The 24,922-nt window shown below is 49.5% G+C and overlaps 4 protein-coding genes and 2 pseudogenes across 4 annotated transcripts; 4 read left to right on the forward strand and 2 right to left on the reverse strand.

Moving 5' to 3' along the window:
* Positions 1-1,634: 1,634 nt before the first annotated feature.
* SAPIO_CDS7877 (uncharacterized protein) lies at positions 1,635-2,707 on the forward strand (the record flags this gene model as incomplete). The annotated part of the gene is made up of 3 exons (XM_016789652.1): positions 1,635-1,900; positions 1,965-2,201; positions 2,605-2,707. The coding sequence occupies 3 exons, from the start codon at positions 1,635-1,637 to the stop codon at positions 2,705-2,707; spliced, it is 606 nt and encodes a 201-aa protein (XP_016640683.1).
* Positions 2,708-10,749: 8,042 nt separating this feature from the next.
* On the reverse strand, positions 10,750-12,465 carry SAPIO_CDS7878 (uncharacterized protein; the record flags this gene model as incomplete). Its single annotated transcript, XM_016789653.1, has 4 exons — positions 10,750-11,126; positions 11,190-11,467; positions 11,524-11,824; positions 11,979-12,465. 4 exons carry the CDS (start codon positions 12,463-12,465, stop codon positions 10,750-10,752), a joined length of 1,443 nt encoding a protein of 480 aa, XP_016640684.1.
* A 1,064-nt stretch (positions 12,466-13,529) lies between these two features.
* Positions 13,530-14,743, forward strand: SAPIO_CDS7879 (uncharacterized protein; the record flags this gene model as incomplete). Its single annotated transcript, XM_016789654.1, has 4 exons — positions 13,530-13,754; positions 13,824-14,409; positions 14,472-14,615; positions 14,682-14,743. 4 exons carry the CDS (start codon positions 13,530-13,532, stop codon positions 14,741-14,743), a joined length of 1,017 nt encoding a protein of 338 aa, XP_016640685.1.
* An 856-nt stretch (positions 14,744-15,599) lies between these two features.
* On the forward strand, positions 15,600-16,643 carry SAPIO_CDS7880 (annotated as a pseudogene; the record flags this gene model as incomplete).
* Positions 16,644-21,235: 4,592 nt separating this feature from the next.
* SAPIO_CDS7881 (uncharacterized protein) lies at positions 21,236-21,706 on the forward strand (the record flags this gene model as incomplete). The annotated part of the gene is made up of 2 exons (XM_016789655.1): positions 21,236-21,400; positions 21,482-21,706. The coding sequence occupies 2 exons, from the start codon at positions 21,236-21,238 to the stop codon at positions 21,704-21,706; spliced, it is 390 nt and encodes a 129-aa protein (XP_016640686.1).
* A 1,824-nt stretch (positions 21,707-23,530) lies between these two features.
* Positions 23,531-24,226, reverse strand: SAPIO_CDS7882 (annotated as a pseudogene; the record flags this gene model as incomplete).
* Between the last annotated feature and the right edge of the window lie 696 nt (positions 24,227-24,922).

The raw sequence follows: 24,922 nt of genomic DNA on the forward strand, positions 1-24,922 counted from the left end.
GCGAACGACGAGATAGGTCTTTAGAGATAAAGACTAAAGGAGGGGAGGTATTATATTATAGCTATATATAGTTAAGATAGAAGGCTAGGTAGTTAAGATTAGTAGAAAAGGATAAACTATAGAAATATATGAGATTATAAAAATACTAGATTACTTATACTTATAATGATCTAGGAATAATCTAAATTATATAGGATTATAGTAAGCTAAAGTAATTTAAGGAGAGCTTAGAAGGGAAATATCTATATAAACTATAGTTTACTTTATATATCTAGTTTATCTTCTAAGACTCTCTAGTAATTAATTTAAGTATAACTATACCCCTATACTTAAATATGTACTTCTTATCTATATCTTGTAAATACTGCTTGACTGCTTTATTCTACTATTAATAGATAATATCTTAATCCTATTACTAGTTATATCTATCTGATATTGTTAATAGGCTAGTGTTAGGATTGTAATATAGAAGAAGAGGAATGAAAATCTACTTTGAAGAAGAATCTGTGAAATGCTAGTAATTAAGTATAATAATAAGTATAGTTATCTGCTTAATAGAAAACTGAATGTGGAAGGAATCTTAACTGGGAATCTAATGCGGAATCTAGTGTAGAAGGAATCCTATGTGGAGTTTATGTAGAGAACCGAACGGGTTATGGACTATTCGGGTGGCCCATCAACTGAACGCGGGTACCCTCGAGGACCTAAATTTAATGTTGTCGTGGGTTATGGGCTATTTGGGTAGCCTGCTACGTTGTATAGGGTGGTGAGCGGGTTGCAAGTGAGGGAAGATAAAGTTGGGGCGGGGCGGGTATTCCGAGCCTTAAAATCGATGAGTGTGTAATAGCCTCTCGGGCTTGGGCGATTGCTAGCACCATTACGACGATAGGATTATATAAAACTATAAACGCTGCAACACACAGATTGTATTTGTATCAATTAGATCAACGAGACTCGCGGCACGGATTTGTGTGGTTACAGACCCACTACACTAGACAAATCACCTTCGCTGGCTCACACGCGGCGTCGTGAAGCCTATTAGATTATGGGCCTTTAGAGGCCCCTCTAGTCCCAGCCTTACCTTGATGTAGTAATTGGCAGGGTAGATATAGGAAAAGTGCCCCCTCGACTCCCACAAGAGGGCAAACGGCGTTCCGTACCGACGGTCTCCTTTATGTTGGGCCCACAGAGGGGCTGTATTTTACTTCCTTGATACTGCAGGACTTCATTGAGCTCAGGTACAACTAAGTTAGGGCCCTCACAGTTACAGTTTAAGTGCTTGATATCTCCTAATAGATGTTGATAAGGAATGTCATGGCTTCTTGGCACATGTGGCTACACAATAAGAGAAAGCCAGTGCAGAATAGAGGGTGTGAGAGAAGCCCCCTCCAAAACCACTCTGTTGCTCCAGTGGAGATGGAAGCTGCCATTGCATTGTTCTCATTTTACTCAATACTCACCTCCACCCAGTTACTTCTTACTGTAACACCATTTCAATCCCAACTCCCTTCTCAACACCTTTATCGCCTCCTTTCTCGCCTCTCACCACCCTTTAGTTATTGACTCTGCCTCTCATTCCTTAGATGTCTTCTCACAATTCCAAACCCCCCTATTACGCCAGAACCAGCCCAGCAATGTCCCAATACGAACTGAGAAATTACACGACTTCGCGTCGGGCTCAGTACCCCACAACCTACCTTGACAAGCATCCCTCTAAAGAGGAAGAGAATGACTATAATCAGTATAAAGATCGCGAGGAAGAATCTAGGAAGTCCATCAAAGAATACGACGGATTGTGTAAGAGTATGGTCGGCAAGAGGAAGACAATCCATGACCTCGATTCCTCACAACACTCGATCCTGGTTTCACCTTCGGCCGAAGCCGCCATGAATTCTGCTTCGTGGGTATTTCCTTTTCCGAAATCCATATATTTCAATGCTAACACACCATCTTTTGTTCATTAGTCACGCCCAGGCGCGAGACAACTACATGAACAAGCACCCTTACGGGTATGGCAAATACTACCAGAGAGAAGCTCACGACAAATACACGGACTTCGCCTTTGCACAGGCAAACGAGTACCGTGAACGTTTCGAGACCCATACAGAAAAGGCATCGGATGCCTATGAGGGCAGTGCCCCGCAGAGAGCCATTACAGGGTCCAGTCTGTGCGGAAATGGATCCTACGGCGATTGTGCTTCGTACGATAACCCAGCGGGCAGCGAAGATAATAGGTCGTGTGAAGCTTCACGGCGGAGTTGAGGCGGCTGGGGAGGATGTCCCTCAGGGCAGAGGTATCGGTCGTCTACTGGCTATAATGCCTGCCCCTAGGTACCAACTCACCATTGTCGAAGACCATGGCGAGAACCTTTGCCTTGGAATCCAGCTCGGAGGTATTTGCATACCTAACTAGATGGAGTTAAGCAGTGAGCGCATGTACTCACTCCTTTCGATAGGCTCTAGTCTAGAATGTACACTACGCATTGGATTACGTCCTTACACCCCAGCATAGGGATGAAATTGGCTGTAATGCCTGTTATAATTTTAAGTCGTTGTGAACCAAAGTGAGTATCAAGAAGCTGACTCAGCGCAAGATTTAGTTAGCAAGCACCAGATCCGGATCTCGGCTCCGAAACTCATCAGCGTCAACCATAATGCATCACCCTCACTACCTAGCAAGATCGTCTCCAAACGACAGTGGCATTAGTCTCCAACATGGCCAACGAGACTCACCTGCTTGCTTAAAGCCCTGTCATGATTCCGGAGTACTAGACTTCTTCCTCACTGGGTCGCATCCGATTCTTCATACCTAGAAAGATGGCGCACGAAGCTAAACAGGCCGGGCACGGCGGGTATATCTCGATGCCGCGGGCTGATTTGGGCCTCCATAGCATTTGAGACTGCAAGCCAGGCCATGGCTCTGTTAGCTCCGTTGCAAGTCACTGATAGAAATTAGGTGAAATATTCCTGCGTTGTATTGTGCAACCACATTCAACGCTCGCCGCCCCAGCCTTCTCTTTTCATGTCCTTCGTCAATGGCAGTGCAGGAAGAGACCTCCTGTTTTCGTACTCTTATTCGCCCTTCCTCCTTTGTCTTCTTCTTGATAACCGTCATTACCCGCCATCTTTTCCTACTAGCATCTATCCAGTACTCTCAATATAATACACAAAATGACTTCAGAAATGCAGACCCTTCTTATGGGCCTATCGAAGATGCAGGTCGAGCAATTCCTTGAGGAACCCCCCCCCCCCCCCCCCCCCAAAAAAAAAAAAAAAAAAAAAAAAAAAAAAGACGAATGCGATTGATGGGCCGCACGAATTGTCGGCGGGCGTGTCCAACCATCGGAAGTCCAAGGCGCCACAAGCTATACCGTCGTGCTAGTTCGTGGCACGGCAGAGTCCGTCGTCCAGTTTCGCGCTGAGGAGTATATGCCTTGGGTTCCTTCGATTCGTAGAGCAAACCTACGGAAAACGCTTAGCACCACATCATCAGTACTCTAGCAGTTTTAGCAATTTGGGCGGGCTCTTTGTCTACACCATGGATAACGTGGGTGGAGTGTCCGCGTACCTCGCTCGGGTCCAGTTACACACGAACAATGCCTACATCCTAACTGCCACGGTGCAGGATTTTGCGAGGTAGGTCCAGATACCGGCCAACCTACTTTCTAGACTACCTCCTTGCAGCCCCTCATGATAAGGACAAATTGCGCAGCTTCTTTGCCTCGGCCTGGCACAACACGCCACCATCAATGCCCCTTCCCGACCGCCCCGAGTTGTACGCTAGCTACAAGTCGCAGCTTCACCAAGGCTTGCCCACGCAATTCCACAAGTAACTGGACCGCCTCCTTGAGAACATCCCGCGGCTGTTCGCCAAAGACTGGCCGCTGGTGCCTAAACACTGACCTCCTGGAGAATAACATTCACGTGGACCCGGAGACAGTCCATGTTACGGGCATTTGTGACTGGAAGGATGCGCACTCAGCCCGTTCGGCACATCTATCGAGGGGCTCGAGAGCCTGGTCGAGGAGCGAACGACGAGGGGCTGGCGTTGGCTCCCCAACCACGCGGGTCTCCGGCAACAGTTCTGGCAGGACTTTTCCAGGGCTATAGGACCCCTCTCAAACGATATAATGCAGCGCGTTCACGAGGCGAGATTGGTCGGTATCTTCTTGAAGCATGGCCTCGTCCGGATAGATCCGTAGCGGCAGACGTTCTCCTCCAGTAGGTTGGTGGCCTCGGCCATGACTTTTGGCCCGACGACCTGGGTCATTTGGAGTGCCTCGTGAATGGTGCTGACGTCTGCAACCACCGCAGAATTTGTCAACCACCTTTTCATTCTCGTGGCTGGCTGCGCTGTGTGGACCATCCAATGAACGACACGACTGCAGCGGAGTGATTAGAATCCGAACACACGTGTCCATCCCATTTGGGGCCCGTGGCGCTTAATAAGGCGTTGATCTGGGAATAAGAAGTTCCCCTTAATTTACGAAGTTGGGATTAAATGCTTCCGAAGTTGGCAGATATGTGGCAACCATATACGGCAGCCCCCGCTCCAGAAAAAAGCCGCGCCCGGTGATCCGGGAGCACGGTGGCTCGCGGGGCGGCCCCCACCATCCGTTTCCACGCGCCGTTTCTACATCACCGCAGCTGGTAAAATCCACCCCGGGGGGTGCAGAGGAATCGCTCAGAAACCAAGACCAGTTGAAAGATAAATATGGCGATTCCGCCGGGGACCTTCACGCCGAGCCAATTCATGTGCTTTTCCCTTCTCGCCATCATTAATCTACCTCCTCATCTCCTACAGCCCTCAAGTGCCTCTAACCGCCTTCATACCAATAGTCCACCATAGAAGAGATCCAACCCCTCAGTATGGATCTTCCTCCGAGCTACCTAGACTTGAAGAAAGAAAGAGCAAATGAGCTTCTGGAGCAGCAGCAATCAAACCCTTCAACGGATAGGTACAATGTGGGCGATAACACTAAGTAGAATCGAGGGAGGACATGACAGGCCTGGAATGCGTAAGTGTAAAGGAAAGTTAATGATGTGTCACCTTTACTGATATTACTATATCCTAGTTACTTTACTGACATTGTTAATATCGACCCTGACAGCATTTGGTACGGCCTCTGTCAAAATGATGAGAAGGCGAATATATTGTCGGGTATTCCTTCAGATGTACGCCGAAACCGAATATCTTTGCCCAGGGACTAACAAGACTAATACGTAATCTATTGTCACGGGCCGACCCTATGTAGGCCCAAAGCGGTGACATACAGCAGAAAAGGACGCAGCTATACATATCTACTAGGCAGGTGCGTACTACACAGGAACAGCAATCGGAGGTCAAGAGATGCGATCGGTTCTGATCATGAACGGGACCCCTCCGATCACCCTGGAGAGCTTGGAAGGGAAACATCTATATAAACTACAGTCTCTACCATGTATCTAGTTTGTCTTTCAAGACTCTTTAGTAGTCAATTCAAGTACAACTACACCCCTACACTTGAATACACACTTCTCATCCATATCTCGTGAATACTGTTCGACTGCCTCACTTATCTACTAACAGACAACCACCTCGACCCCGGCACCAGCTGTACCTACCTGATATACTAAGAGCTAGTGTTAGGATTGTAATATGTTTAATTAGATTGACACTTGTTTATTTTCCTTCCTAAGACTAAAAGATGTGCATACTTGTGTGTCTGGGTAGGTTAACTTGATCCTGCCATGTTACTACGATAGTAGGGCGTTTATATACTCCTTTCGTATTTTTTAAGCTTCACTGGGCGTCCCCTGTTCGAGTGCATCGTACATGGGCGTTGTGGAAGCCGTTACTATAGCTTTCACTGCGCAAGTCTTCTCGTGCTTTCAGTCTCAGCTTCACGGTCAGACTTACCGTGAACCTGAGCGTGAAGGTGTACCATATATAAACTGCCACCCCTAGTGGAGTTCCAAATCTCGTCGGCTTCCCTGGAAGGCAGCCTGGTCCGATTATCCCTCCATAGCCCCTTGAACTCTTCCCTTGACGTATAGGCATAAATTACAGCGTTGAAAAACCCTTGCAGTGGTAGTACAATAGCAGTAAGAATCTCCAGGCTCGCAATATTGCTGCCATTCACAAGTGCGATCAGCCTGTTTAATGTTGTCGGGATCCAGGTGACGAGGAGTGCAGTGAAGAAAAGAAGCGTGCACTTCACATATAACCAGACCGCGGTGTTGGTGTCAGAAGCGGCCAGGTGCCTCCGACTTTTATAGCCTCGTTGCGTGGCATTTTCGATCTCTCTGATATTGCACATTTGCTTAGAAGACTCAACATCCTTCTATTCGCGCGCCTCAACTTGGCTGGCGCTCGTAGATATTATTACGGAAGAGACTGAGGGTTGATGGAGAGTGCTGCTGTGGGGAGCCCTGGGATGAAGATAGGGAAGGGCCGCAGGGGGTATGACAACTTCAGCCGTCTTAGGAAATGCAGTCTCATTATCATCGAGCTGGTGGCCGTCCTGAGATCGACTGCTCAAGGAGCGCAATGAGCTTCGTACTCGTAGTATTTCGCTACCTGCGCGGAAATATATCGCGAAGGTGATTACTATAGCCACCCTAAACTTGTCAGATACGGCGCACCATGTCACTGATGGTGAAAAGACTTACCAGACAGGGCAATGCAATACAGCCATTGCTACAAGTACCCATTTGGGTGTCACCCAACACCACAGTCTGGCCGGCCCGTAAAATGGTCCCTTTTCCGGATCATTTATGAAGATAAATGTCAAGGCGGGGATAAACGGCAATCCGTAGCAACAAAGCAGGTAAATAACCTCTACTCTCTGCAGCCTTTGCACGTCGTACTTGTGATAGATCGCAAGATAAACGTTGATAGCCATTACCAATGACCAGTACGCATCAGCAGGTATAAACCTACATCATTGAATGTTAGTGGACGGTGGGTGGCTCTTGGTTACAACGGGAAATCTGGGAAGTAATACATTTGAATGAGGAAAGCCTGCAATTGACAACCAGCCTCTGTGGGGTTATAGAGACATTCATCAGCCATTATTACTCCAACGTTGGACATGATGTTCCCAAAGGCCGCGTAAAAGATAAGGCGGTTGATGGGCTTGCGAAAGCCTCGGGCCCTGCAGAAGGTGGTGATAATGAGAAGACTCCCAATCAAGGAAGGAACTGAAAAAGCCCGTTCTAAGACGTATATTGCTCTTGTTGGCGGCGCAGAAGGAACCAGCTCCCGTCCAGCCTCCATGGCAGCCGAGAATTAGGGGGGCTTCTGCACAACGATGGGTTATGAAAGATTGGGTGACGGTCTATTACGCCTCGTAGACGAATAGCGCATGCGGATGATGGTACCAAGGCACGCACCAGTAGGCTGAACTGGCATGGAGACGCGAGACCAGGCGAAGGTGGGAAGTTTGAGGGGGAGCGAAGGTGGGGTTTCGGGGCCATTTCTTGGCATATAAATGATGCGTGAGTCCAACATATCAGCGACTGTGAGGAAGAAATCCCAGCTGAGTCGCCCCATGGTTTTTTTCTGGGGTTAGGTCAAAAACCTGGGGTGCAGAAAAGGGGCACGGGCCGCGGGAGAGCCTAATGTGACTCTAGTCCATCGCGTAGAGGTTAATGTAACCCTCATGCATGAGCCGGCTGCCTCCTAAGACCCTTTCTGTCTGTAGGATTGCTTGCTGTGCAAGCTCGCGTGCCAGTAGGTGCCGCTCATCCGAACGATGCAGATGCATGGCTGGCTATGACAGACCCCTAGAATGCACAACCAGGCCGCTACTGTGAGCTCAGTTATCCCCTCGGCTGTTCTAGAGCAGTTGGAAGCGCCATGGGTACTCTGGCCCCAGCGGGATTTTTTTTGGCTAGTAATCATGTTATCCAAATGGATCGAGTCAACTTAGATACATGTGAGCTGCTCTAGTACATCCCAAGGGGTTGAGTGCCACGAGCAGGTTTGCTGAGGTTCAGCCCGCCAAGCTCTCGCTATCGCACGTTCATCAATTGATAAGGTAGTATCCGTGTACTGCTTAGCCCTACGTGACGGGACACGCGCCCATTATGGACGTTATCCCCCTGTGCCCACGAGATCCCCCCTTAATGTTTTCCCAATTCTTTAAGGTGAATTCGTAAGTCGTGACGGGAATGGCCACACCTTTTTCGGATCCGATAGTTGGAGATCGCTAGTGCGGATAAATCTAGGGAAACCGGAGGATGAGGCCACCTAGCTGCCATATCAGGAAATTCGTGAAGATCAAACTTTGCAGAGCGCAGGCTTAGCTTCCGTGCTGGCGCGTTCGTTGACGTAGATCGAGCTATCGGATGCGATGGTGGTCAGAGATCTTGGGATAACCAGGCCTCAAATCAACTGCCGCACTGAGCTTAGTCGCAGGTGTTGACATTCTCTGTTGCGACGGGGTGACGAGGGAGATAAATAGCGATTGTAGGTTTTCCGCGGACTCGGACTTCAGACGCGAGCAAGCCGGTCACCGTGATGCTTGGTATAGCCTCTCCCAGATGTCACCTTCGCCTATGGTCGCAATTTGGATCCGACGATCGCTAGCCAACTCGTCGAAAGAGCCCTTCAGGGCCTGGACTTCGCTTGCGGCCTGGTCGCACGATTCCCTCATCGCTTGGAGGTTTCTTTGACCCAATGGAGTTCTGCTTTCGTCTCCCGAATCAACCGTTGCGGCTCTTATCTCTCTTGTCACTTGGAGTTCTATGCGCAATTCTTGAAGTACCTGCTCTTGTCCTTCACGGATCTTGTTGGTCTCTCTCATGAGCTGCCGATCAGGTCCTCCATCCTGTTGGTCCTTCCGTCTTCTCGCATCTTGTCCCTCCCTCCCTGAAATGGTCAGCATTCTTCTTCTTCATGCTTGGTCGTGAACTATTCTTAGATATTCCACGGTCGTTGATGGTGGACAAGGCAGCACATAATGTTTTGCATGAGACAGCGATTCATTTGGAACGAAAGTTAGACTTGCAGGGGTGTGTGAGATGGTGATTGAAGTAGAAGGTCGGTGGTGGTAGTGATTATCGGATCCGAGATGTTTAGGATGAATCATTCGGAGGCATTGACAACCTGCCAGAATCATAGGTGTTATGTGCATGGTCCTCGTTTGGGCGCCACAATCATTATCGATTTCGATGACCCCTGTGAGCATCCACCGAGTCTTAATCGATTGGCCAGAAGAGGGTCGGATCCGGTTCGGCTGCATTGTGTTGCCCCCTTTAACGAAAGTCCATTCGCCTGGTCGGGAGGCCTTGAACTCGGATTGAGAGATGTCTCCCGGGCCGAGTGGCTCCATGATTGACACGCCCGTGGTAGTGTCCGTCCCACAAGAGATCCTACCTAGAGGTATTGGACAATGTCACGAGCCCTTCAAATCGTCTGAACGGCCTGCAAAATAGTAAAGTTGGAACTCGTCTGACTTGGTGACTGCACCGCAATGGTAAAACGAGAAGAGGATTAAGGTCAACAAAGAATTATGTGGCGGTTGCTGTCGATGGGCCCGCAATATCAGAGATATGGAGAAGAAGAAAAAAAAACAGGTTCTTGATCATGGTTGAAGCAAGTCCCGGAGGGAGCCGCACTACTTAGAGGATGCTGTCGATGAGTGCAGTTGATGCGGTGGAGAGCCCGCAGAGGAGAGGCTTCTTGGTGTGTGACTGTGTGTCCTCGGATCCGTATATTCGCAAAAGTAACCTCGGATCCGTCAAAGATTGGTCAGTCGCCTCGACCCGCAGATCTTCGCCACAGACATAACCACCTTACTGTCACATTGCTACCATCTTTAGAGACATGCAGCACAATTGTAGTAAGCTAAATTTTGACAGGTCCGAGCTGGCGATGATCCTGTGTAAGATCCAGCCACAGCTGATTCTTGGGAACCAGGGTTATTTCGGAAGGCTAACCGGATCGATCCCCCTCCTTTCATTACCCGATTTGCATTAGGTTACCCCGCAGTTTTGTCAAAGCGGTTTGCAGGGCTTCTGGCTTCGGCCTACCGTACCTGAGCCGGATCCGACGTATGTAGCAGACGAATATCCCTGTTCGCCCTTCCCTTGACTATTAGGTTAGTTTTCACTCTGCTTGTTCGGCGAGCAGACGCGAAAGGGCTTGGATGTTCTCGAATCCCAGCCCTCTGTTGCCACCGTGGCAATTTTCCAGCCTCCCCCTTGCTCCCTGAGCATCGGTGTTCCAATACCAATCCGCGTACTAGGAACAGCATTACCCAGTCACCCAAGGCTGATGCTCTAAGTCCACCGTGCTATACCCAACATCTCATCATTATAAGGTTGGTTGATTGGCATTGGGCTTGAGCCAGATTTGTAAACACGTCATGCGGACAACTCCCGACCTTACCTGGCATCCTACTAGGCCTGGTCCCACCAGTCAGACTTGAAAGAGCGCTTCCATTCCGTGATTGCAGATCGTCCGACTAAGTGATTTGATACAGCCCGCCGTCTAGGAGTAGGAATAGCATGAGTTGGGACGTCAATCACGCTCTGCTTCTCCAGCAAACAAGATAGGGCACTCCTCAAAGTGCAGCTAAAATAGAGTAAAAAAAAAAAAAAGCCATAGTATTATTGACTCTGAGAAAAGAAAGATATGAGCCGAAACTATCAGACATGCCAAGGTGAGAGCCCAACCTGTCAAGCCCGTTGTTTCAAGGCGGCAAAAGAATAACGAACCTAGCCGTGGGGCATATTCCGACCTGCCACCTTAAATACCGCTCCTCAAAGCGTGTACCGGAATCCCTCTAGCCCTCCGATAATCTTGCCACCGGCCGCAGCGCGCTTGTTGGCTCTGAAAAACTTGACATCTAGTGCTAGAGTGATGAGAATAATCAAGCTACTAGCGATCATCGCAGCGTAGATTCCTGGCCGATACCCAGGCGCATCCTGGCTGCGGAACACGGTGCTACCAATGATACCTCCAATGCCCCCCGTCCCAACCAGGGTAGCCGAGCAGAGAGCTCTCTTCCATTGGCCGCGAATATTATTGGCTTGCCAGGTCAGGATGCAGGGGACGTTGGCGTTGCAAGCCGTGGTGGTGACGAAGGCTCCAAAGTATCGTGCGCCCACGTTGGTAGCGAAGCCGAGCAGCGGCAGCCCTGCAGAAGCGAGTTAGCGCCTAGACCTCAGACAAGTTTCATAGGGAGTCGGGCGTCCCATACCAACGAGGAGCAGGCAGCCGTTGAACACGATAAACGGAGATCGAATTCGATACTTGTCGCTCAGGTACGCCATAGTATACATGGCAACTCCTGCAGCGATATACGGAGGCGCAATGAGGCATTGAGACACGGCGACACTGAATCCCAGACCATCTTTCAGGATCAACGGAAGAAAGTAAGCAATAGCGTATGTGTTGACGGTAGTGAGACCAAAGAGTGCGGCGAAGCCCCAGATCTTGAGGTCATAAGCATTTCCCATATACTCGCGGAGAGAAAAGCTACAGGGCCTAAATCAGCAACAAAGTCAGGGACAGGTGTTTCGGCAAGGACCTACCGTTCAGTAGTGGCGTCCCCTCTGTCCAGTTCGATTCTTGCCACGATAAAGTCGGCCTCTCTCTTGCTCAGCTTGAGGCCCAAAACATGGCTCACAGCGTCGGGGAAGCCCAAGACGGTGAGGTAGGCGAAGCCAGCCACAACACAGGTGAGCACTCCCTGCAGGATGAAGATCCATCTCCACCCCGATATTCCGCTTTGTACAGTTATGGAGCCGGTCTCCTTGTCGATCACGACTCGCCCCCACCAGGAAGGACCGGCGCCATGACCATCCAGTTGCGAGAAGCCGAGAGCCAGGACGCCTGAGAACGCAGACATGGTTGTTCCGATGAGGTAGAACACGGCGTTTCGTTTCTGGAGCTCGTATCTGGGATACCAACAACTGAGTAGGTATGCGCAACCTGAAGTCTGTCAGTTGCTGACGGCGTGCGGCATCATCGCCTCATGTGTACTCACCTGGGAAGAATCCAGCCTCGCAAGCCCCAAGGATGAGCCGGAGGGGGATGAGCTCGCTCCAGTTCTTGACGAACCCACTCGCGATGGTTGCCAAACCCCAAACCAGCGTTGTAAGTGACAGAAAAAGGCGTGGTCCTACTTTCCGTAGGATTGCGGTCGACGGAGGCTGGAAAAGCACGTAGGGAATGAAGAACAGGAGAACGACGATAGAGTATCGGCTGCCCGTCATGACCAGATCCGTGCTCATGCCAGAAATCATTGCAATTCCAGTGTTGTTCCTGTCCATGAGGGAGACACAGTAGAGGAATCCGAGCGTTGAGACCAGGCGGACATCAATGCGGCGGATTGTCCGCCTCTGCTCATCAGGAGTCAGAGCTTCGACCGCCGCAACGTAAGCAGCCTGGGCAGCATCGCCGTCACAGGAGGTTGCGAGCTCGAGTTGCTCGCCAACAGCGACGTCTTTGCCGGGTGTATTGTGTTTCGCCATCTTTTCAGACGTGCCCAGAGAGGTGAGTCGTAACTGCGACTATTTTGTAATATGTGGAGAGATGCTAAAGGCTTGAGGTAACGAGGCAGAGGTTAGGGTGCCTGACAGCCTAGATATAGACAGCCCCATTCATTAGCAATCCAAGACATGCCAATGACTATCGGATCCGGATTCAGGCGTGAAGTGGCCTTGGGCTCTCTCGGTTCCGCCAAGTATCCACCTTCATATTGCAACTGAGGGTTGCCCTTCCAGAGTGTTTTGTCCGCACCAAGAAGTCAAGATGCGCATGGTTAGGTCCATGGCCTGCAACGTTCCTTGATAGCCCCTGTCATAATCCAGATGAATTTTCAGCTGCAAGAGATCAACATCGGATCCGGTATCCCTAGCTACATACCTGTCACCCTTGGAGCAGCTGAATTGCAACCATCACAATGGTTCCTTTACTTTACCCCGCAAAGTCGACCCCATACCCCGCAAAAAACTACTGCAACTCCCCGGATTTGTGGCGTTCGCAACTTAACCGAGTACTACGATAGTTCCTCAGACAAGGATGGCGGCTTGATGAGGTCTGTGCGGAAACCACATCGGGCCAGGTGCTACCCATTCCGCAATGACAGAAAGAAGAAGGCAGGTGGCTCACCAGAAGGTTGGCCTAATCCAGTGTCAAGTTTTCCGCTTTGATGTCGGTTTCCATTTCTAGAGGCGTATGCTTGAGACGCTAGCTGGAAACCGACAAGTTTCTGCGATCAACAGGACGAGAGGCTTCGCATCGTATACGAGTTACCGAAAACATGACCCGAGTTCACTTGGGTGCGAGCCTTGGACGATATTGAAGCTCGGAACCGTGCCTTCCATGGTAGTCACGAAGCCCTCCTGAGAGGATCCGACATATTGACGGGCATGAAGAAGGATGAACATCTCGGGAAGAGTGTTCTTCAGGAAAAGTATATTTATCCCCCGGGCCTCCCCCGAGAAATGCCCTCTACTCAAAAACCCACTTCGTCTCAAAGTGGTCCCCTTCTCCAGTCTGAACACTGAGCTCTACCATCTCCATCTTCCTCACCATGTCCAATCTCCTTACACTCGCAGGCCTCGCGGGTCTTGTTGCGCATGGCGCGCTGGCAGCAAGCCTGGGTGCCTACAACGTCGATCCCAACAGCGTGTCCGTGTCTGGGATGTCCGCTGGAGGGTTCATGACGGCTCAGCTGGGCGTTGCCTACTCCAGTACTTTCAAAACAGGCTTCGGTGTGTTTGCCGGTGGCCCCTACGACTGCGCTCGTAACCAACTGGTGAGACCTCTGACTCATACCCAGCACTTGCGCGCCGCGGGGCTATGCTAATGTTCGTCACTGAAACAGTACAGCACCTGCATGTACAATCAGAACCCGTCCATCACCAAGCCAGTCGCCAACATGAACTCCTGGAGTGGGAGTCAAATTGACCCCATCGCCAATCTGCAAGATCGCCAGATTTACATGCAGGTTGGATCTGCCGATACAACCGTGGGGCCGAAGCCCATGAATCAGCTCAAGGCGCAGTTGGCCAACTTTAATAATCCATCCAAGGTCTCCTTCATCACCACCAGCGGCGCTGCTCACGTATTTCCAGCCGACTTTGATTCGACTGGCAACAACCAGTGCGGGCAAGCAGCGTCCCCCTACATTAGCAACTGTGGTTACGATGGTGCAGGTGAGGTGTTGAAGTGGATGTACGGTGATCTCACACCCAGGCAGAACGGACAGCTCTCTGGCAGTGTAGTATCCTTCTCCCAAACAGGCACCTATGGCGCCTCTGGAATGGACAGCACTGGATATCTCTACGTTCCACAGGCTTGCCAGAGTGGTTCCGCATGCAAACTGCATGTGGCTCTTCATGGATGCCTGCAGAGCTATGGCAATATTGGAAACAAGTTTATCAGCAACACGGGCTACAACAAATGGGCTGGTAAGTCTGACTTATTTTGCTGTTTCGTCTCTGGGCCGTTGGCTAAAATAACCTTGATACAGATACGAACAACATCATCATTCTCTACCCGCAAGCCAAGGCTGACTCTTCGATCCATGTAATCTGGAGTGGGCTTTATCTTAGCAACCCTAATGCTTGCTTTGACTGGCTCGGTTGGTATGGTTCCAATACTGATCAGAAGGGAGGTGAGTTACCTGAGTTTTGCCTGTTTGAGGAGATGCGTCCCACTGATGCATGATGTCATTTCGTAGGCGTTCAAATGGCAGCCATTGTCAACCAGGTGAACAAGATCACGAGTGGTTACTCGGGCTAGTGATCATGCCACTACTTCATCGGGAGGTTCCTCGGGTACTGCCAGACCAACGGCCTTCATCTACCAATTCGTTGGCTCTGCTACACTCTCTCTACTCGTGTTCAGACAATACGTTTAACTGACTGGAACGGGAATCCATTGTACCTAGACTCCTTCCTTCGTCAGGCTGCAAATGACAATTTAAACTGCCGAACAAAACAAGAATGCGTATCTCGGATTAGTCAAGGGTATATGACTCTCTTTACTACCTAGTTTCGTGATAAACAAGCAGACAAAGGCCTACAGCAGAATGAAGGGACTTGATGTTCCTTGGGACTCTAGACCCTGTCGTCGCCTTGGCCAACATTTCTTCCTTTGCTTTTTGTTGACCATCATAACGGCTCTAAAGACGGCATCGGTCACAAGAGCCAAGAACACAGTTATCAACACATGACGCCATTAAAACAGAATTCCGCAAGCACTGTAAATTTCTTCTATTGCTGCCGAACTGCAGGAACATCATATGACTGCCGTGCGTCTCGAGGATTTTGTACCCAAAGACGGAACTCTCCATATTCATTGTCGGCTTCATCGATACGTGCGTCCGAACAAGCGGTTGGTCTGACAAAGATGCTGTCGGATCCGAATACAGCGGGAAGAGTAATGCAGTTGGTATCAACGGAAACGTGCTTCGGATCCGATGGACGATGCGGGACGGCATTGGCGAAGCAGTCAGGATCCTTCGTGTAGCCAGCTGCGGGGCGTCATTACAAAGGCGCCATGCGGGCGTGAAAATCCATTGACGGGTTATAAATATAAGCTTGGGAAGGATACCAGCCACCTCGCAGGACTCGAGAGGCAGCCTTGCTCATACAAAATGTCCCAACCCACGCCCCTCACGTCTTGCCCGGAATGTTTCGACCCGTCAACAATCCCCTCCGAATCCACGGCGTTCAATCAAAAGCTGATTGAACTTGCTCTCAGTGCTCCCAAGTGGACGGAAGTGGGAGCTGTCGAGTATCGGCGTCTACGCGCGGCTGGGAAAACTGTTCTCCCTGGTCCAACTCTCCTGGCATCCGCAACCGCGTTCCAGATACCTTCGCGCGACTCGGATCGCCCTATTCCATGCCGACTCCTCAGGCCGCAGAACAACAAGCCTTTGTGTGCCGTTTTCATGCACATCCATGGTGGCGGGTGGGTGCTGCAGGACGAAACATACCAAGACCCGAGGCTACAGGCCATAGCTGATGACCACGGCCTGCTCTGCATCTCGGTCGGCTACCGGCTCGCACCTGAGCATCCTTTCCCCGCGGGACCCGAGGATTGTTACAATGTTGCAGAATGGCTCGTAGCCAACGCTGAGGATATCCTTGGGGCGCCACTGGGTTTCATCGGTGGGGAGTCTGCCGGCGCGCACTTGTCGATGCTCACAACTATCCATTTGCTACAGCATGATAAGATTGAATTCTCCAGCTTTCGCCTCAGAGGCATTATGCTTCATTTTGGCTGTTATAGCCTGGACTGGACGCCGAGGGTCTATTCATACCGCCGAGGACAATCCTGTCTCGTCCTGGACCGGGACAGTGTGACTGATTTCCGGGAGGCATTCCTACCAGACTGCCCGCCCGAGACGCTGAAGGATCCTCGTGTTAGCCCTCTCTACGCGGATCTGGAGAGCTTGAGAGGAAGGCTACCCTCGGCTCTCTTTACTTGCGGCACTGAGGACTGCCTCCTGGACGATACGTTATTCATGAACTCGAAATGGTTGGTGGCAGGTGGCGAGTCGGTCCTTTGTATTATACCGGGTGCGCCGCATGGTTATATTATGTTCCCCCGACACTTGGTTGGGAGCGGTGCTGAGGCAGGAATGCGGGCTGTTGATAATTTCCTGGCAGTAAGAACCAAGATTGATTCATGTTAAGGCTGTATTTAACTATTTTACTTATTTTATAATAGGTATTACCTTAACTTTATACTAGTTATATCTACTTAATATTAGTTAATGGGCTAGTGTTAGGATTGTAATATTAATCTCTTGAGTAGAGAAGGTAGAAGATTTAAAGGTAAGAGGGGAAGAAGGAAGAAATTATAAATAGGAGAAAGCTAGGGATAAAGTAAAATATAAAAGGGAGGGGTATCTTTATAGAGGATGTACTTATATTAGTAATTCTGTTTTCTAAAATAAGGTAATAAGGTAGTATTATATCTAAATAGAAAATAGTAATAGAATTTAGTTAACAGTAGTGAGTTGTGAAGTGTGGGCTCTGGATGATATCGATTTTGGAATTGCTCTGGAAGACATCAATTCTGAGTCGCTCCGGAAGATGTCAATTTTCTCTCCCACAAATCTCACGAACAGCTCAAAACCCGGATAAAATCCCGCAATGAGCCCCGAGTCGATCCCGCTTAAGGAGACAATTCTACAGGTGTCGGAATCTGGCGAGCCTCATGACATCACTCGCAGCTTTCAAGCGTCCATTGTGGATTTCTTCGCGAGCGACCAACAGACCATAAAGAAACGACACCGCTACTCAGTTTATGATCTATTGTACTCTGCTGACCTGGAAACTCCACTTCAAGCAATTCAACCAGGGTTGGCTGGAGAAACACCTGCTTTGAGATGGATCCATTTACCTATGAACAATGTATGTCACAACCTGCAGCTGGACAAATGCCATATACTGATGAAGAAACGATAGATGGAATGGGTTGAGGTTCGTGTATACTTTCTTGGGGGCAGGAGAAGCCAGGTTAATACAAATCTTAGATTCTATTACAAAAGACTGGCTTCCAGATCCAGCGAGCATCATTTGAACGCTTCTGGTCCCCTCATACACGAAGGGTAGCGTCCACAGGACTTGCCATCATGGATTCACTCTGCGAGGCCATCCAGGTAGGGAGTGATATTCTATTACAAGCTACCTGAAACTGATGGCAGGGAGGCGATGTCTAGACTAACCCTTTAACAGGATCCGTACCCTACGAGTCTCGCCCCCAGTAGCAAGCCATACATGCTCTATGTTTGTCTTTAAGACTGCCCTTCTTTTGAGTTGATACTAACCTTCGGTCGAGATGCCGTTCATAAGAAACGAAGCGCACGAAAGTTTTTTTCTATTAAGCGAACGCAGAATCCGATCTGCAGTTGCAAACGAACACTCCAGCTCCATAGATGCGCGAAGGCGGCTGATAAAAGAGCACATACTTCTCTCAGAGTCTGGTGTTGCCTCAACTAGGCCGCCCCTTCATATCCCCACAAGTCTCGACCAGTTCTTCGACCTAGGGCTCGAAGATTCGTCATTGTACGACTCGGACCAAGTTGTGTATAGACATCAGTTAAAACATCAAGGACGGCCAAGCATTCTGGTGGTGGATCAATTGTGGTTGTGGGCCAATTCAGGTACAGATGGATCTACCCTCCAGGTGAATTAAGAACTGACAAGTTCAGGTACCATTATAACAAGCTTTTCAGAGCCATCGGGCGAATTTCCGGATACACATTTCAGCCCCTTTGAGCTCATCATTCGCAGCCTGGATGATCCCGCGTACGCCCATGTCAAGTCAGCCAACGAGCTTGCTAGTTTGATTACAACTGGTTGCGCAGAGTTGGTCAGAAAGACAAATACCCAAAATTCCAACATCAACGCTTTAGATATTTTTGGTTCTGCCGTCAGACTTGTGGTATGTGGAGAGATTCAAAGCACAGATACGTTATAGTAGTAGAATTATTCACTTTTTTTTGCAGCACCAGAAATACGTCATCCTCACTACCCGCTTCAATCGCTTTAATCAGAGGCAACAATGGGAACACAGGGGAAGAAAACCAAATTGGACAACGCTAGACTCACAGTCGTACATGGAAAGGACTGTTCTCTTCAACACTTCCGCTGAAACCCAACTGATGGCGGAACTAGACGATCTCGAGCAAGAGCTTGCATCCATTCGTTCTGTGTTTGCGGAACAGACGAAGTAATGCAACAGCTCGCTAAGATCATCTTGAGGGAATGGGGCAAATCGGTAGAAGAGATTCAAGAGGGTTATGATCAATGGTACAGAAGCATTCACAGCTCTGTGGACCAGAACCTAAAGGATGTTCTCAAAATCGACGCGCGGGCGAGGAACGTAGAGGAGAGAGTAAGTGATTCATAATTTCGCGATCTTGACTTCATTTCATGGCTAACGAAATTGTTAAGCTTAAAAATCTCACAGCTCTAAAAGACACGGAGAGAACTCGATTGGAAGCATCCTTGAGTGTCTCCCAGATGATATCAGCTCACAAACAGGGGCAAGCTGTTCTAGCGTTCACGGTGCTGAACATGGTGTTCGTAAGTGCCGAACTCATATTTGCCCTGCCGCGCGAGTTGTTCCATTTACTCTAGTTATCAGCTGACAGGGACGTCGCAGCTTCCGCTGTCATTTATGGCGGCTTTCTTTGCGATACCTATTCCTCGGGTAGCGTCTGATTTATCTTTAACACATGTTGTAAAGTACATGGGTAAGGAAGACACTTTGATAAACGCGGCGCGAATCGTAACAACGGAATATCGCTGATTTCGAGTAGTCGCGTTCACTATCGCAGTTTTCGTTCCGTCATTCCTCTTTGCATTCAATACGTCCCGTATTTCCCGGTGGATTAAGGCGCTTCGTGCCTCCAAGTGGGTTTACGCGATACGTATTCCGGGTCGCCGGGAGGAGTCTGATGTGAGAGCCATGTCGATTGTCTCAGAAGAATGAAGGGGGAAATTTGTCAGAGATTTAAGCTGTCTGCAAAACGAGGGTTTTGTGGACGAGAGAAACCGTCCTCCAGAGATACGGTGACGCATCCCGGTTGTCACGTAGCGGCCTGCGTCGACAAGGAGCTCGATCTATGCGGACCACCAGTGTCATCATCGCCCGGCCGTGGGTCGCGTCCACTCGCGCCGCCCCGTCCGCTTGAGGTGGTGGTGCAGTAGCGCTGATTCCCAAGCTGATTAAGAGCTATACGGGTCCGCCTAAACCTTTGAGAAGATTTATGGAGTGTGCCCTCGCTATATGGACTACCTATACAGGCAGCAGAGCCTCTACTAGCAGCACGCCTCTATCCACAAGTTGTTGTTTGTTCCTGTGATATTTACAGACTGTCCCAGCCGCCCTACCGGCAGCTATACAGCGTTCGACTACAAATACGAGTGGTCCGTTCCTTGCTTCTCGGACGTCGGCCTCTCCTGCAGATATTGTCCCCCTCGCCAAAACAGGCTATTCCTGTATAAAGCCGTTTCCCCATCCGCTTGAACACAGCCCTCCTGGCAAAGTAGATAGACGTATCATGAATTCGACTTATCGCTACTAAGCTGGGTAAATCGCTTTTCCTCTCCGCCTACGCCCTCCGCCCAGCGGCCTATTCCGTCCACTTCCTCCCCGCCCAGGTCACAGCCTTATACGCCATTATATCTATAACACTTGTAAGCCACTTTAATAGAGTCCCTATTATAAAGACTACAAAAAGAGGAAGTATAGCATATGGGCCAATATATATAGTTTCACATTCTCCTTCTTTACGTACTGTTAAGAATCAAGCTAGAGATCATTGCTCAGTCACCTCTGGGGCCGTTTGGCGACGTCGGAATATTGCAGGCTCACCAGTGGACATCGACGAGCAATATGTCTAGGAGGGCGGCTAACAGACTACGTTGGCGGCTATTGAGAGTGCTTTGAAATGCTTTCTCGCGTATGGCAATATTGTAAACCATTGATAATCTTTACGGCATGCCGAGATGAAGGTGGACAGCTCGATTTGCTATGGCTGGGTCAGCAGGCGTCGGATACGACGAGATGATGAGTGATTCGTGACGTTGCCCTACCGACACCAGCCTTGTCCCGTTTCTTATGGAGTAACCAGTCAGAGAATATTCGGTTCCCAGGACCAGAAGGCAAGTCGCCAAAGGAATTCAGGCCTCGTCTTTCATATAATAATGCCATGTGTTCGGGATCGTGTTGGTGTTCAGTCAGGCTCGGGTAAAGAAAATACAGGCCGCAGGAACTTGTCCACTTTCATGCCAACTACCGTTTCGCCGTCCTAAACATCCCAAAATGCCAGGCCCACTTAAGCATCATCGATACTGCACCGTTTGGCAGTGGGTTCTCAAAAGGGTCAAATACGCGGAAGTTTGTTTTCTTTTGTGAGGTGGGGTTCAAATACGTGGAGTTTTTGTCCAATACGCGTATATATACTGAGGCATCGTAGTTCCCTTGAATATCTGAGCCAAATTTGGCTAGTCACGTAAATTAAATGCATGGTTCCTTGCCTCATGTTACCTCAACACGCTGTACCCACAAGTGAGATGGATGTTGAAGCATAAAAAAAGATCTTGATTACGCGTAATGATTACTATTATTGTAACTTGAATCTTATAAGAATTGATTTGACAGCCCACCGTCTGTTCCGTCACACTCCTTCGTCTGTTGTCGCAAAGAGAAAATGGGCTCAGATGTCAAACAAAAGAAACCACCGGCCCCGTCAACCACGATTTCTGCATCATGTTCTCGAAGCTCTCCGACAACCGCTGGTTCGGTAGCCACCGTAAGACGCCTCTACAGGTCGTATACCTAATGCTGGTCTTCCTCGCAATCGTCCTCACCGGTGTACGGATCAGCAAGATCCAGGGCCCTACCACTAGATCTGATACCCTGGCGATCGTCATGGTAGGTAGACTCGTCCCGTCCGCGTCGAACCATCCGTCCAACTGCCAGGTTGCTGACGAGAGGACGCCTCTCTACCATTAGGGTATCAAATCCATCATCATATTCACCTACCAGCTTATCACTAGTCACGTCGAGCGGTTTCGCAAATGGGGCAGTCTCAGGGCCAACAAGATCCTCGACTGCATGGAGGTCGTGTTCTGGTTCGTGGTCGTCATTATCAGCTTTATGGGTGTGTCGAAAAGGTGCCAAGGGTCCGCTTGCGCCCTCGGCGTCATTGTAGCCCTCATCGCGATGATCTTGATGTAAGCTCGCGCACCCAGACCAGCAATTTGGGAAGTTTTGCCTTTACTTACAATTTTATGTTGATAGGTGCCTCGCCTCCTGGCTGGCTATAATTGCTATTCTCGATCACCGCTATTCCCGCACGTACGGCACGAAACGAGGCAATCCGTCCATTCCCGTTAATAATTATCAGCAAACCCGTCAACAAGGAACTGATTCATACTAGAGGCCTGTTTTATTACTAGAGGCAATATGCAATCCCCTAGGATCTGAATTGCAAGCCTCTAATGATCTTTCGGAATTGTAAAATATATTGTTTCTATGTAGCAAAACTGAAGGAATGCTTCTGAGAATTAGATATTGGTATTTTGCATGGTGCAATTCAGATCCTTGAGAATTGTAGTCTTTCGCACGCCAACAGGATATGGAGAGGCAAGAGATTTCACAGGCAGGTGAACCTTGACACAATAAGATAGATCTGCCCGCGGAAGTGTGCGCCTGCGCTCCAGTCACCAAGCGCCTCGGTCATGTCATCGTCGCTTTGTGCCAACTCACGAATGGCCGGCGAGAAGTTCGTCACCATCACTTCCTCACTCGTATTCCCCTCGAGACTCATGGCCTGTATCCCTATCATGCTAGTGCTCACTGATATACTTGCGCTGGCACGCCTTTTGCAGTTGCGCCTGCTTTATGGACTTCTCCCTAAGGAGAGCGATCAACACAGGTTTTGTGGTTTCATTAGGTAAGAGGTAGGACATCGTGACTTTAGCACCATGGGCTCTAACCTTTTCGTAGCACCATGGTGAGTTGAGTTGTGGCGGATTGCTTCAAACCGTATTTGCCCCCTCCCTAACGTGAAGTGCTTGACTCCTTTATCTGCCACGGCCTTTCCAAGGACGAAGCGTCTGAGGAGGCCCTCCTCCAGGTAGTTGCAGGGAGTGACACCTCTGCCACTCCTATCCGTATCATCATGCTAAATCTCCTTACCGACCCAAAGGTACATGCATGTTTTATAGCCGAAATCAAAAGGCCATCACCATGGATGCAATCTCCTTGCCTACTAAAAACCCAGAAGCCAGGGGACTACCCTACCTCCAAGCTGTCATCAAGAAAGGGCTCTTCATTATGCCCCCTGCCGCAGACACCTTCTTTAAGACTATCCCTCTGGGCAGCGATGTCATTGCCGGCAAGTCTGTTCCCGGTGACACCCACATTGGCTCGTCTCTCTTTGGCCTCCACTGCTGTAAGGTCGTCCTTAGCAAAAATTTGGTGTCTTTTGGCTTGAGAGGTGGCTTGAGGCGATGCGGAGCGGCTGGCGACTGTAATCGTGGCTGCGGTCTTGGTGTTTCACTATGGCAAGTATTAGTGTCTGGGGAAGAATGTTGCTCTGATGGAGTTTAACAAGATTTTCGTTGAGGGTATATGGACTTTACCCGGACCAGCTTTTCATGACGTATAAGGTTAACTTTTCGTAGCTCCTGAGGCTATTCGATCTCCAGTTCGTCGGTAGTCACAAACCTTCGGAGATTAGCAACACGGTGAGTCCCTTGTCGTAGTCAACTACTCACCATCAACTTCCTAGAGCATTTGGATGATTGAGAACTTTGGGTGCGGATCGCCAAGCGAGATGAAGTGGGAGCATGAGGTTTGGATGCTTGTATATGTTGGATATCCCTCCTGGGGAGAATATTATATCTCAAGCACGCCCTGCGAGATCTGATAACCGAAGTGATTGTTTGATACTGTCACCTACAAGATGGGAATTTAGGACGGATCAAGATGTAAGGCCACTGAGAACCAGGGACAAATGTTATTCATTCCTAGAAACGCGAAAAGCCATTATAACTATTACTTCCGTAACCCTTCGGTATCGCCAATGCGGATGACCAACTTCTTGGCGGACACTTTGCCTTCCTCAAGTTGTTTAAGCGCATTCCGTAACCCACCAAGCCCTCCTTCGACAACCTCGTATGGGTGTCCTTTGAGCCAACCTTCAGCTAGACCAAGTCCTATGAAATGGTAGAAAATGGCGCCGAACTCGCGATCCCCAAGGACCGGGGCATCCTCCGTCGCCTTCGTTGCCGTTGGACGCTCCTTATGCACGGCCCCGACTGATGTAGGAACAACTTCAGCTTGTCCAGGGTCCTCACCCGTGACTTGAATAGGCAGAACCGTGGTAATCTTGCCACCCTTGGGTAAAATCTTTCCGATGTTCGTCACGCTCCCCTTCTCAGATACGGCATCAAAAGCGAGAAGAATATCCGTTCCGGCGTGCTTGCGCAGCTCTTCAACGACATGGGCATTGCCCTTTCTGTAGTCGACAATGGAATCGCCTTTGGCCCTATCTATCAGTGATTCGACATGCGGGATGCCGTTTCCAGCCACAGTAATGATGGGATGGATGTTAGAGAGGCTTGCGAACTTGATGGCAAAGGAGCCCACTGCTGTTGCCCCGCCATACACGATGAGGGGGAATCGATCTCTGGCTGGTTGCCAAGGAAGGGGGACTTGAAGTTTCTGGTAAACCCCGAGAGCTGCAGTCATGGCTGCCAACGGGATCGTAGCAGCTTCTATCAAGGGACAAACGCCGATTAGCCACCAACGCTTTCGACAGTTAAGGAAAGGAATTACTGCCCACCCTCGAACGAAACGTTAGATGGCAAGTGAAACGTCGTCCTTGCCCAGGCAATTGAATACTCGGCGAAGCTGCCATGCGGGGTAAGCATCTCGTGGAAAGCAGCCACTCGATCGCCAGGATGAAAGTCCACGACGCCCTCCCCAGCAGCTTCAATGTACCCAGCAATATCATCACCATGATTACTAGGCCCCTGATCTTTGTTCCACTTGGGGACTTTCCAGTCCTTTGGATTCAACCCCGATACGACTGTCCTGATAAGGACCTGGCCAGCCTTCGGTTCCGGCACAGGAACATCTCGGATTTCGACTCGAAAATGGTGGTCATAAACTGCTTCCTTCATTTTCCTTTCCAGCAAAGTGAAATTATAGTGGATAGGTTCTAGCAATCAAGTTTGACGCCAGCAGGAAATATTCGGGATTTAAGTATTCTCAGTCCATACAAATCAGCTGAGGATTCGGCAACTCTCCGAAAACTGACGTCATTTCTATCGCAAACCATAGGGATTGGATCAACTTCTCATTGATTATCTGAATTTCTAAGCACCATCTGATCAACCAACTGCAGATGGCGAAGAACGAATTGATCCGTTTAAAGTGACGTCA

The sequence above is a fragment of the Scedosporium apiospermum genome, assembly GCF_000732125.1.
Source record: "Scedosporium apiospermum strain IHEM 14462 chromosome Unknown SEQ_SAPIO_0112, whole genome shotgun sequence".
NCBI lineage: Eukaryota > Fungi > Ascomycota > Sordariomycetes > Microascales > Microascaceae > Scedosporium > Scedosporium apiospermum.